This window comes from Psittacula echo (genome assembly GCF_963264785.1).
Source record: "Psittacula echo genome assembly, chromosome: Z".
NCBI lineage: Eukaryota > Metazoa > Chordata > Aves > Psittaciformes > Psittacidae > Psittacula > Psittacula echo.
In genome coordinates, this window is record NC_137742.1 from 45,770,169 (window position 1) to 45,784,046 (window position 13,878).

The 13,878-nt window shown below is 40.6% G+C and overlaps 1 protein-coding gene across 1 annotated transcript in view; it reads right to left on the reverse strand.

Annotated features, from left to right (window-relative positions):
* Positions 1 to 7,470: 7,470 nt before the first annotated feature.
* The window catches only part of FANCC (FA complementation group C), a gene marked incomplete at its 3' end in the record, with an annotated part of 78,129 nt that continues 71,721 nt past the window's right edge, over positions 7,471 to 13,878 (reverse strand). Inside the window, exons 12-14 of the mRNA XM_080637960.1 lie at positions 12,954 to 13,125; positions 10,123 to 10,323; positions 7,471 to 7,614 (exon numbers count right to left, since the gene is read on the reverse strand). Coding sequence (XP_080494086.1) covers positions 7,471 to 7,614; positions 10,123 to 10,323; positions 12,954 to 13,125 — 517 coding nt within the window. The remainder of the gene's footprint in view (positions 7,615 to 10,122; positions 10,324 to 12,953; positions 13,126 to 13,878) is intronic.

Here is a 13,878-nt window from a genome sequence, read left to right on the forward strand (position 1 = left end):
TCTCTTGTTTATTCCCCATGCTACGGGTGTTTGTACAGAGGCATCTGAGCTGAGCTCCAGATGAAGCCAGCTCATTGGCTGGAGCGGCTGGAATATCTCGGCATAGCCCCAAGCATTTATTATGGGTGCTGGCAACTGACTGGATGTATTGGGATGGAACAATGCCCCCCTCCCCCAACACATCTAGTTTAAAGAAACCTTGACCAGTCTGGCAAGCCTCCTACCAAAACCACTCTTCCTCTTCTTTGTCAGATCAGCTCTACCAGCCCCCAGTAGACCTGGCCTACTAACTTGGGTCCCGTATTCAAAACACCCAAACCCCTGACTATGGTACCACCCTTCTAACAATTTATTAACCTGGCCAATCCTCCTAGCCTTTTTGGGGTCCTCCTCCTTATCCTGGAGAATTGATGAAAAGACAACCTGAGCTCCAGAGCCCCTAACCACCTCTCCCAGGGCTCTGTAGTCCTTCTTTATGTTCTCCAGGCTACTTCTATCAACATCACTAGCACCCACATGGATTACCAGAAGTGGGTAATAGTCCGTGGGACTCACTAAAGCAGGCAGCCTCTCTGCAACATCCCTGATCCGTGCCCCAGGTAGGCAACACGCCTCCCTCGAGACTGGGTCAGGCCGACAGATGAGTGCCTCTGTCCCTTTCAAAGTAGAGTCCCCTACCACTATGACCCATCTCTTTTTCCTGGCAGCACCAGTAGTGATCTTCCTTACCGGCGCAGCAGCTGGTTGTTTCTGGTGGAAGTGCCCTTCCTTCTTAGCCCCCTGCAGGACAGCAAAGCGGTTCTGGGTGAGGACAACAGCTTTAGGAGGAAGCCCCTTGTTTTTAATTGTCCTCTTCCTCTTTTTTTTGTTGTTTTTTGTTGTTACTATTTCCCAGCTTCCTGGGTTGACAGCCTCCTCCACTCCATGAGCTTCAGGGGACGCTGGAGGCCCCTGCACAGTTTGGGCCTGGAGGAGGCAGTCCTGTTTCCTCTCAGCTTCCCTGATATCTTGCAGCCTATTAACAGCATCCCACAGCTCAGCCACCTGCTGCAGGAGGACCTCCACCAGGGAGCACCGAGTGCAGCCCTGCCCATTGTGCACCGTTCCCTCAGGAGACCAGTGCAGGCACTCTCTACACTCCGAGCTCTGCACTGCAACCTCCCCTCTCATTGGCTCTGTCTGGGTGCCTACGCTGGCCACTGCCGGGGCAGCCAGAGCAGAGCTCCCAGACCGGGCCCTGGTCATACGGCGAGCACTCACCATCCCGCTCACCTGCCCGCGCAAACTGCCTCGACTCGTCCTGTTCGCCGCGCTCCCGGTCGCTCACGCTCCCTGGGGCAGGTTTTTCACCAGTCAGGGCTGGTGCCGCTCCTCGTGGCTCCGCCCCCTGTGAGTCCCTGCTCGCGTCAGCTGAGCTGCCGGCTCCTGGGCAAGTCCTGTCGAGGACCTGAGGCTCCCTCGGTGGCTGTTGCCGCCCTGAGTAGAGGCTCCTGGACGCTGATCTCCCCCCGCTCCGGTGTTGAGGGCGTCCTCTCTCGAGCTACTCACCTCAGCAATTCAGACATGTATCTTCCCCTTCCCTGACAGGTACACTGGGTGACTTGCACTGTTACCTCACTTGGGCTAGGCAAAAAACAACTGGTTTTGGTTGCTTGTTTCACTTTCTACTAGAAACCTATTAAGGATCACAGCCACATTTATCTTGGATCCTGGGCAGAAAGGGAGAGAGAGTGAAGAGAAAAAAAGGCAATGCTTCTGTCTAAACAGCAACTGTGTCAAAGAGCTCGCTCTGCGAATACAGCAAGTAGAACCAGAACCACTGAAATCAAGATGAGAAAAGCTACAATGAAAAATAGTCAGCAGCTATGATCTGAAACCTTTACATCAACAGAATCAACTTTCCAAAATGGATGTTATAGCTTAATGGCAAGGTTTGGCCTTGACATTTCTCCAGTATCCTTCCATGGCCTATGTCAAGCAGGCTAGAGAAAGCAACTCTTTAACAGTTCAGTCTGGCCCTAAAAGTATGCTGTACAGTGTATTGCTCAGCACTGATCTTTTGTGTTTTAGCAAAGAAAAAAGCAAACCCACAAGAAAGGAAAGTTGAAACATAATAATGTCATTTGCAGTGCATTTGATTAAGAAATTTAGTGGTCTGAGGAGACACTACTTGTATTTTTGTCGTGTCTGCAGAAAAGACAGTAGTGATCTCGCCTACGTGAAACTCGCAGATAATGCCTGAATTCACACACATATCATTCCTTTCCATCTTAAAAATTCCGTAGCAAATTTCAAGACCTCTCTCCTCTTCAGTGGAATTTGATACTCGCTTTTCCCTCTCTGTTCACAGACATCTCAAGCTGATATGGAAGTGCAGCACAATCATGAGATTAAAAGCACTTAAACATTTACTGGTGGTCTCTATAGGGAATGATGACACAGATGGGAAAGCCCTCAGCTACCATTATAAGTTTCTTTGGAATAAAAAAATTGAAGTCCTATCTTTAGAAAAATTATATGCAGTAGAAGTTACAGCATCATTAGTCAGAACAAAGATAGCTGCTTTTTCAAATGCAAATGTAAATATTAAGAAAACTTTTAACAATAGCATGCAAACAACATACTGCATACACCTATTTCAGTAGCCTCAAACTGGTAAGCTAAGAAATAAAATCAAAACAGCAAAAAGTGAATAAACTGCATATACAGGCTGATTTGGCACATACATATGGGAAATCTCAAGGACGGTGCAAGGCAGAATGTGGATAACTAAGTGGAACTGTTTGTTATGGTCAAGAATATGTAAAAATGTGTCAACATAGTAGTATGCCTAACGGATATTTTTATTCAAAATAGTAGATAAGAGAGGGCCATTGTTCTCGAGGGTCTGCTTTTTTATGAAACAAGTCTGTCAATCATCTAATCATCTGACACACTATGGAAGAGTTATGAAACATGCTATTAAAGTAGCAAGAGTTGTTAAGAGATGGAAAGTTAGTTAAGTGTACAGACCTATTAAAGACATAGTATTGCTGGACGTTTTTCTGCTACTTGTTGGTATAAACTGTCTTATATATGGAATTGTTATTTCCTAATCCTATTAGTTCTACAAGTAAACCAAATATAAACATCACGGCTAAATTTCCACTACTGAGTTTCAACATCTTGTGTTTTTTTCTTCCATCTATCTCACTCTCCCTTCACATACATTGTAAGGATATAAAGTACAAGCTAAGGCACAATACATGCCTACTAATTACATTGCTACAGCACGCTGCAGCTAGCTGACATTTCAAATCTTAGTTTCAGTGGCTGATGGCAGTCCAGTGCCTATCCCTAGCTGGCTCCCAGCCACTGAGAGGACCCAGTCACTGTGAGTACACTTAAGCCAACAGAAGGGGCTCATGCGGTTTATTCCTTTCCAGCAACCAGACAGCTGGTTAAAGGAAGATGGCCAATGCATTCAAGAGAAACTCCATTTTGGCATTCACTAGTGAACAGATCACCTAACAGCAAATTCCCAGAATAAGCTACTCTCCGCTAAGGCAGCAGATGAAATGGCTACCATGAGCCTATCTTTTAAATTCAGGCAAAGCAGTTATGGAAGAATTGTATCACAAGTAAGAAAAACTTGCCAGAGAGGTAGGGCGACTGAAACAGGCACACGTGAATACTGTGCTAGAAGACTGTCTCTAGCACCAGCTAATTCAGCTGCAGTCATTTAACTTCTGGTGTTGCCCAGTGAAACACACTGATTGTGTAACAAAGCCATTGCAAACTATCCAGAAAGTGTTAAAACATGGATTCAAAAACATGCTTGGTGCCCTGGTGGAGCACTCCTTAACATTCCTCCTTGTGACTTTCCAAACTTGCATGTACTAGAAAGCTGCACTTCAGTGTCAGATCTCACCTTCCTTCACCCTTCTTGTATCACAAGAAAAACTGCATTTTATCCATGACATTATCTTCTTACACAGAACATTACCATTTTATTCTGTCACTGGATAATACAGCAAAGAAATGCAGTAAACCTGTATTAGTAATGCTTGGTTTAATAATTTAAAGTAATTTTTGCTAGACATTTCATTTTAAACTTGTATAATACTTACAATTTTTTTTTTAGGGATGCTGTGGTTGTGATGTGGTTTGCCCTCTTTCAAATGATTTTGGTGATGATATCTCCAGAATTGACTCAATGCTGTGTTCCTGCTGTGAGCCAAGCCAAAGACTCAGTCCTGTGTGCGCTGGAGCTTATACCTGGCACAGAAGAAGTCAGGGGGTGCTTCTCCCACTGTGGTGCGATGATAGGTTTGTTCAGGCAAATGTGGCAACAGTCAATAAGGAAAAAGCTGAAGTGCTGGTGGAATTTAGCAGCATGGAGCAAATAAGGTGCCGTCTGTGGAGCATGAGGTAGTGTGGCCTGAGATAAGGGGATGTTTGCCACAATAAGGTGTTGTACTAATGAGACCCTTGCCTTTTAGGTAGCACAAAATCATGTGTGGAGAGGCCTGTCCTGGTACAATACATGCTCATAGAGGAGAATTATAGAATTAGAGGATTGCTGTCTGCTGCCCCCTCTTTGGTTAATGACAGTCCCCATGGGAGAGAAGCTGGATGCTGGGGGACTCTGCTTGGAGCCAGGAAGGGATGGGGACACAGTGCCACCCCTCTGGTCCTGAGTGCCCCTTTGAGTTGGGGTCAGGACCAAGCTGTGGGACTCAGTGGTGTAGCCTGTGACTAACCCCAGAGCTCTGTAGCCCACCTCACAGGCTGTGGTAGCCATTGTCCAGTGGCAGCCATGCTCATGCCCATCAGTTTCTTCACCCTGCATGTCAAGTACCAAGCAGTTCCATATTATAAAATACCTATCTTCCTGGCTCGCCCACTGAATCCCCCTTATCTAAATGGATGCAGGTTAGTGCTTACATATTTCTGTCCCTAGTTTTAAACTGGGAAGGGTGTAAAAGGAATCCTTTCTGGGTGGCTTTCAGAGGCAATTAAAGCAGAACCAGCTAAATGGCGGTAATGACAAGGGACTGCTGTAGGTTATTTAGGTATAACAGCACCATTTTAATCAGAACAATAGTTACAACATCTTAATCATGCTCAATTCATATCAGGTCCCTATGTATTTCTAGCTGCTCTTTCCTTTCACAATGGGGACAAAGCTCATTAATTTCTTTTCATTACTTCATTAAGCCTGGTAGGGAGCTGGAGAACTTTTGAATGCTCTGAACCTCGGTATTCTTTGCTGATTGTGAACCCTTGTTCAGAGGCAGTTGCAAACCAGAGGTTTACAAGCCCACCAGTCCTCAGTGAATTTTAGAAGCTATGTCATTAAAAGTAAGAACCAAGCAGGAAGCTTAATTTCCCCAAAAAATGTTCTCGGCCTAAACTGAGACAAAGGAGTTACTGTAAATGTATTTAGTTTCTTCAAGAAAGTGGAAAGAGGGAGGAAGTCACCCTCCAGTTCTTCAGCCAGTAGCCAGGGACTAAGCTGGATGACAGCAGGCTTGGGTTTTAGCTCTGGCTCTGAAGCAGGGCAGCGCAGGGGCTGGGTTGTATGAATTTGCATAGCAGGCTGCCAAAGGTCCTCCACTGTAAATAAGCAAAACTTATTCCACAATGGCATGAGTTTTAACTTACCACAACTAGTATTAACTCACTTGCCTGTTCGATCTGACTTTTATTAACCTCTCTTTGCACCTACAACACTGTGAGTATGGAACTTGATCACAAGTCCCAGGAGTAACTGACTCACTGCTAGTCATGTAAACTGCAATACCTGGTAACATATCTGTTCCTACCATACTTCACAAAATAAAATGTACTGTGCTTTGTATAATATATCATTCTGGGTAGAGCACTCCACATGTGTTCACGCTAGACAAATAGCTCAGAGCTTGTGATCAAAAATAATTTAGTTTTAGTTATTCCCATGCTTTCCAGGTATGATATTCAGGGAACAGAAACTGGGTTGCTCTATTTTGTTTTTTTAGATGTATGTGGCTACCAACAACTGAAAAATTGCAACATAACCTCTTTCTGATTTTTTGTTCAGAACTATTTTGAATTCAAAAAGAGAAAAAGACCTTTATTCACAACATACATTACTTATTTACTATTTCTTCATACACTGGATTCAAATACTAAATATTTTGTAATACAGATACTACAGACATTAACAAACTGATTGACAGGATTTGTAATGTCTGTAATTTGGTCTGACATGACTCACTAGGAACAAAATTAAAAGAAATCAGTCAACGGCATTACAGAAAATACCCTTCCACTCTTACAGCCAAGGGACACCAAGTACGTTGTTTTTCTTTTCTTTAGCTCAGACCCAAATGCTACATTCAGAAAGCTGTGTTAATCTAAGATACATGCCTCTGATTTTATATGCATAGTATTCCAAGTAGCATATTTGGACATAGCACAAGTATTGACATTAAATGACATAGGTAATATATAAAAAGAAATTACTGAAAAGTATTCAGATCCTCTGTCATTACTATGTACTTAAGATGGAAACAGGTTCAAAAAACTTTTTGGAACAAATACTTTCCTAAGTGTAAAACACTAAGCCATTGCTCCCTGTCCATGCTGTTTTGCCTGAGACAAAAAACCTAAACATCAAAGCAAGCAAACTACCTCTGGACGCAAAAAGGACGGAGTTGCAACCATATGGTCTCTTCAGGAAATTCTGCCCTCAAAATGGGAAGTTTCCTTATGCCTATGTTCTGCTTGCTCTGTTTTATCTGTATGAAAAAAAAAAGTTTTGTTCAACAAATAACGGTATCAGGCACAGCACACTGAATGTAAACTGTACTGCAAACAACCTCTGCCTGCAGTATTCGCAGACAAAATTCAGCTATCAGTATAGTACTATGCAGAGAACACTGTCCTGGGAAAGCTGCAGTATGGAAAACAAAAAAACAACGTTTAGTAAATCTGAGGAGTTTCATTTTGGAAACATTTTAAAAATCCACTAAAGAGTTCAGGAAACAGCGTTGATTTCCTGAGAACACTGAGTGCATTCACCATGAATCACTGTCAGTTGAGATCACTGTTAGCTCCATAAAAGCAGAATTATAGAACAAAACATTTTAGGAACAACTTATCAACCAAGCAATTGTATATGATTTGCAAATAAAACCATGGGTAATTTGGGAGAAAAACTGATCCTCAGAGAGATAAACAATAAGGAGATGATTAAACTGCTTTAAATGACCTAGGTCTCCTGTTAAAGAAGGTAGTCAGAACAAAATTTTCAACCATCTTTAGTATTTACTATTATGTTGTAAAGGGTGAACATTTCCAAAAAAGGAAATTCAGATATTTATGAAGGAATACAAAGTTGCAGGATAGGCTTAAGATATATTTTTACTGTTGGAAATGTTAATGAAACACTGACACCTGGATAAAAGATCTGATTTGTTTGCTTGATAAACAGATAATACTAAAAATCTAAACTTTCAGTGTTAGTTTTTTAAGAAGTTCATTCAGCAGCTTCACAGTCCTTGTGGTTTTTTCTCCATTATGGTTAATTCTGTATGCAGTACGGATAAGAAGGCTACAGACTTCTTTGCTTGAGTCAGTTGTCTCAGTAATCTGGAGGGAAACAGGAAAGATGGGAAATAATGTAATTATGTTGCTAGGTACTAAGAAATCTCCATTAATGTTTGCAACAAACCCACAGATTTGTTCCTCACCAATGAATATATGAAATGGTTCGAGTTTAGAAGCAACTTCTGCCAAGATGTCTCTTTCATCTGTCTTGGTGGAACTGAACAATTTTGAGATTTCTACTGTTCTCTCAAGTTTAAGTGAAACAAATAAAGAGGTCAGAAAGTTTTTAAAGGAAACACAAATGGCCAGACAGTGTAACTATTTATAAGTCATCTCCTTAAAAAACAACTGAAAGCACATGAAGGTTTTGGGTGAATCTGGGGAGACAACTCAGCTCTGTGAAGCTTTCAGAAGTTAAAAAAAATAAATAAATAAAGAAGCCTCCCACAAAACATGACAAAGTACCAGGAAAAGACTCTAAGTTGTAATTTTTGTAGATCAGGAGGTACTTTATGTACTTGTTAAACCCAAAGTTTACTATGCTAACCAAAACCACTGTCATGCACCCCAGTTTTGTTCCCCAGCATTCTGCTCTTCTTATATTGTCTTCAGGCCTTTTCAAATCACATTGAGAGCCTAGCTACTCATTAATGATTACACAGAATTATAGAATGGTTTGGGTTGGAAAGGACTTTAAAAACCATCTAGTTCCAACCCCACTACCATGGGCAGGGCACCTTCCACTAGAACAGGCCTTAAACACTTCCAGGGATGGGGCAGCCACAGCTTCTCTGGGCAACCTGTTCCAGTGTCTCACCACATTCACAGTAAAGAATCTTTTCCTAATATCTAATATAAATCTATCCACTTTCAGTTTAAAGCCATTCTCCCTTGTTCTACCACTGCATGCCCTTGTAACAAGTCCCTCTCAAGATTTCTTGTAGCTCCCCTTTAGGGACTGAAAGGCTGCTATAAGGTTTCCCTGGAGCCCTCTCTTCTCCAGGGTGAACAAGCCCAGCTCTCAGCCTGTCTTCATAGGAGAGGTGCTCCAGCCCTCTGATCATCTTCATGGCCCTCCCCTGGACTCACTGAAGCAGGTCCACATCCATCTTGTGTTGAGGATTTGAACATACTAGCCCAGGTGAGGTCTCACGAGAGAAGAGTAGAGGGGCAGGATCACCTCCCTTGACCTACTGGCACTTGCCCACCTCTCAAGACTTAAGGGTACCTCTGGATGGCATCCCTTCACAGTATTTGACAGATACGATCAGACTGACATACTCTGGCCTACAACAGCTCATGAGCATCCCACACTGGGGAAATACTCAGAGTTTTGAAAGTTATGTTGCTTTCTGTAAAGAAATCGCCTTTAGTCTTCCTGAAGAGGTTTAAAGTAGAAGACTAGTATGTATTGCAGAATCACTGCTCAACAGCCACACTCCTCAAAAGAGAAACTAAACCCAGGAGACTGTAAAAAGTCCATACAACCCCTTAAATTTTATCATTATATTCTTATGCAAAGGAGAAACTGATCATGTGTGAACTTACCACCTAACATGCTAGAAATACCTTAGCCCTTCTTAAACAGAAAAATGTTATGTCTGTTTAGTCAGACAGAATATCACCAAGTTAGAACAACCACCAGAATGAACACTAAAATATGTTACCAGTTGCCTGCATTATAAGAACAGGCTCCTTATACATGCCATATACCGTATACAGATGTACGAGCACACTGCTGCTGAAAGGAAAAACATGCTAAAACCTCACACTTGCTCTAGACCTGCTTGCACAGAAGGCTCGTACTTCTTAGGAAGAGTATGGTTTTGTAGTTAGAGAGGAATAAATTCCTAATCTCATACTGAGATAGCACTATTTACCTTGAGAGAGAAAAACACATTTTACTGTTTGTACCAATATACTTCAAGAATGTCAGCAACAATACAGCAACATGCTATGGGGATGCTTCCAAATTTCACTCCTCTTTAGTTTTTTTTACACCTTAAGAGACATTCTCTCACATCTGCATTCTTTTTTTCTCTTACCATACCATTTTCCTCTCTGGCTTTGGTAAAGCACCAAGTGTTTGCCTCATCAATGCTAACACTCAGTAACTAGCTGTTTTACTTAATAGAAAACAGAAGACAGTCCCATCATCTCTGCAGCAGATCAGCAGTGATTTATAATTAGGGAAAATAAGATGTTTGGACAAGCATGTCCAAATGTCTGTGCCAGGTATAAATGAACTGTAGATATCCCTTAACTGCAAGTTAGTGCTCCAGCTACTTCTGCAGCTGTATAGTCGGGACAGCAACCTCTTCAGTGAGATCTTGTCAAGAACTGTTAAGAAGGAAAGTATCTTGACTGTGGCTGAAAATAAAGATGTAGCAGGCTAGGTGTAGCTGGTGTAGTCATAATATTCTTTAATTCTCTGTTATGTGATTTGTGGAATTTTTTTTTTTATTTTTTTTTTTTTAAGAGACAGGAACTTAAATCTAAAATAGTAAAAGCCCCATGTTTTACTTACACTGAAAAAAGGGAAATACTTACATGGTAAATAAATTCCTGGGCAATCGTATGTCCACCAGATGAAAAGAGCAAAAAGTTGGTAAGAAGATGTGTTATAAGACGCTGGTTACAACACCGCTCTGTATCTGTTATAGTGTGTACAGCAGCCTCCAGATCTTTGACAGAAAGGACTATACAGTTGAAGAGCATCATTAGATGATTGTAGACTGCTTTAGCTTCTACCTGTAGGAAACAATTTCAAAGGATGCAGGATCAGAGAAGAGTAAAGGTCATACTTACAGTATTTTTCCTTTGGATTTATTCACTACCAGGAAACTGAATCCTTGGCAGAAATTACCCAAACATGAAAAGAGTCTGAGCAGGGAGAACAGGGAAGGAAGGGCTGTACACATTTCTTTCATACTGATTCAGAGAGAGGTGGACAGAATGGATTTTTTAACTTTCTTAGGTCTTGCAAATTAAGCAGGCAGGGCATCAAGCCAGGATTTGACCTTTTTTTAATAATAAATGGAAATGGAGAAATTCCCTCAGCAGAACACAGTCAGATTTTTGCATTGTGGAAAAAAGAACAGAGGCTCCTCAAGGGCTCATTTTAGTACTGCTGCTACAAATCAATTAAATCCCCATGCAACCTGGCCTCTCCTGATAAACTGTTCTCGTAAGAATGCATTTTTTTTCCTTCTTCCTGTGTTGTTTGCAACTTATGTTTTTACCTTTTGAGTTAGCCCATAAAAACTATTTTTTACTGAGAGTAGAAAACGGAAGATTTTGGCACCTACACAATGGAAAAAAAACTATAAGCAACTATTGCAAAAAACCCCAACAATAATTTTGTTTCCTATATTAAAAAGAAACCAAACTGGTAGAAAAAACCAAAATGAGTAAGTGCAGGAACAGTGGAAAAATACACCACTGAGGACCCAAAGGAAAAAGACACCCGTTTCTAAACTGTGTTAATGAGGAAAATTTGTTTCAGTCATTCACCTGACTTTGCCCTGCACTATTAACAATTCAACATAAAATAGTCTGAAAAAGCTGCTGTTCTTGAATTATGTCACCCACCCTCGGAGACTCAGTGCCAAAGTTACTATGTCCAACCTCCAAGATCTGTTCCTCCAGTGTTTCAGACTCTAAAGGTATAAAGGAGCCTAACAAATGATTGAGTAGCAGTATATTCAGTCCTGCACATATGAGTGAAGACTGGTGAACAGTAATAATTAGCCTCCTTCTTCTCCAAATCAATTTAACTCTATATATTCCACTCTCGCTGATATTAAGCTGCTATCTAAAGTAGCAGGAAGACAAAATGTTATGTCATGAGTGCATGCCTCTCTACACAAAAATAGGCTGCATGGAAAGTCTTCCAGCTTGGCATCTGCCAGAAGTTCCCATCCCATCTTAATCCTTAACTGGTGCAGGGGTTGAGGAAGAAAACACTCTATTTAAAAGAACTGATAGCTAACCTGCCAAAGAACAAATTAAAAGAAAAAAGCAAATATCTAACTAAAGGCAGAAGCTTTGCATGAACTGTGGGAATGCTTCTGAAGTAGCCTGACCTGTAGAAAAAATAAGTCTTACTTGAAGTAACTACAGAAAATAATCATAATGAATTGAAATATTAGACCCCTGGGAAGAGATGAGTAACTGTGTGGGCTGTCAGTGGAAAAGCTTTTTTCTCACTAAAGTTTGTCACACATTATCACAAAATAACAAACTGATAGAATAGGGTGGACATAGGGAGATAATTTTGGGTATGGGACAATGTGATTTCTTTCTGTGATGCTGGAGTTAGAACAACAATACAGGTATCTGCACCTACAGTCCTTCAGTTTTTTATTGCTTGGGTGTTGCCTTCTTTCCCAAAACCAATCAACCCCAGTTTCTTCACTGTAGCTCAGCCAACACCCGAGCCCACTCCTAGACTGTAAGAAATTAAAGAGAAAAAATTTTAAGTGACTGGGATATGAGCTTGTGTTTGTAGTGCCATTTGGGTTGCAGGAAGGGAAGGGAGGAAATAGAATGTTGAAGAACATACTGTGGTACATGGACCACTAGATGCAAAATGGAAGTATGATGTTTTTCTAGCACAGTATACGGGGCTGCATTTTTAAACCAAACAGAATCTGTTTTAAAATTAAAGAAAACTGGAGCTGCTGCAGCCAAATTTTGAATCTGAGCTTTGTAAATCAGATTGCTTAGGCCAGTTCAAACTTGTATAATAGGTCCAAATTAAAGGCTTTCATGCTATTTGCATGCATATGCAGACACACAGCACTCTTCATGCAGTGCAGCACATGAGGTTAGAACACAGTTTCCTTCTGTTAGAAACCTAGCATATGGGGGAATATAACATACTTTTTACAGTTTCATAAATGCAAAATATCAGTATAGATACATAAGAGAAATCAGAATAGATGTGCAAAGTTAGGAATCATAGCTGTGTCTGAAAAGTATCTTTACTGCTTCAACTGCTGTTGCAATTTCTCTTGTGTTTCCTTATCAGATGCCGTAACACAGCAATGCTACAGGGTGATTTAAAAAATACCATTCCTAGAGTAGTTTTACCGGTGATTAAAAACACCCAAGTTACCAAAAGAAAGACAAGAAGGTGCTTATCTATACAATACACTTTAAAAACAGGGAAAATGTTTTACAGACGTCAGCAAGTAAATCCACAAAATTATCTTTCAGCTTCTCCACTGGAACACAATTCCCCAGGAGACCTTGTAAAGCCAGTACCTTCTCCAGTACAGAACTTTCATTTTTCTGGTATGCACTATTTATTTTATAGCAATAAGATATAAGCAGACTATTGACTGCTTATTGCTGGTTAACATCACTACATTACGCACCATTGTTTGAGTCCTTTGTTGATTTTCATTTTGAGGACAGTAGTAAAACGCCAGCAGCCACAGCAAAGCATCTGGTTCTACAGCAGCCTTCAGTAGCTGTTCTGCAGCAATATCGAGCCATTCTCCAAAACAAACAACCAAAAACCAGATTTCAAAAAGGTCAGCAGCAGAACTGGAAAATGACAAAGATAGAATTAAGTATTTCTTGTTATTTAACATTTTTAAATGTCTTAAGTTAACTGCAAAGGGTGCTGGCATGCTGGCACGAAAATAAAAATCCTGGAACTACTCTCCCATAGATATGCCTTACCTGCTAAACATACAGCCATGTACTACTCTACTGTTTGCAGTCATGACCAAAGGAGACATATCCACTACTACTAAGAGATTAACTTTGTCAGTAGGACAGAATATTACACCAGTTTCTGTGACAAAATATTATGTATTAAATATACATAACATTACACCAGTTTCTGTGACAAAATATTACGTATTAAATATATAACACAAAATTAAACTTTTATCAACTATAATCTCCAGCTGAAGGATTTTCAAAACTTTTAGTAATATCTCAGATGCTGCATTCTAAGACACTGTTGTTTTATATTGCCTTCCAGTTTCTTTCTGTTGCTTTCCAGGGTTATTTTCTGGGTTTTGGTAATTTATGGGGAATTACATTTAGACAGACTCAATATAAAGCTTTTAAGGATATTCATCTTCTGGCTCTTAAAATTCAGGTACTCTTTAATTTGAAGAATTAAAATTTTTAAATTAAATTTGAAAATTTTGAAGGTATTTACATCTGGGTTTCTGCATAAGAAAAAGAAAGATGACAATGGACCACAGCTCATTGCTACAGTTTCTCACTTGTACTCTTCTGAAGTTAAAATAAAGAGAAATAACAGGGAGCTGCAAACCAACGGCA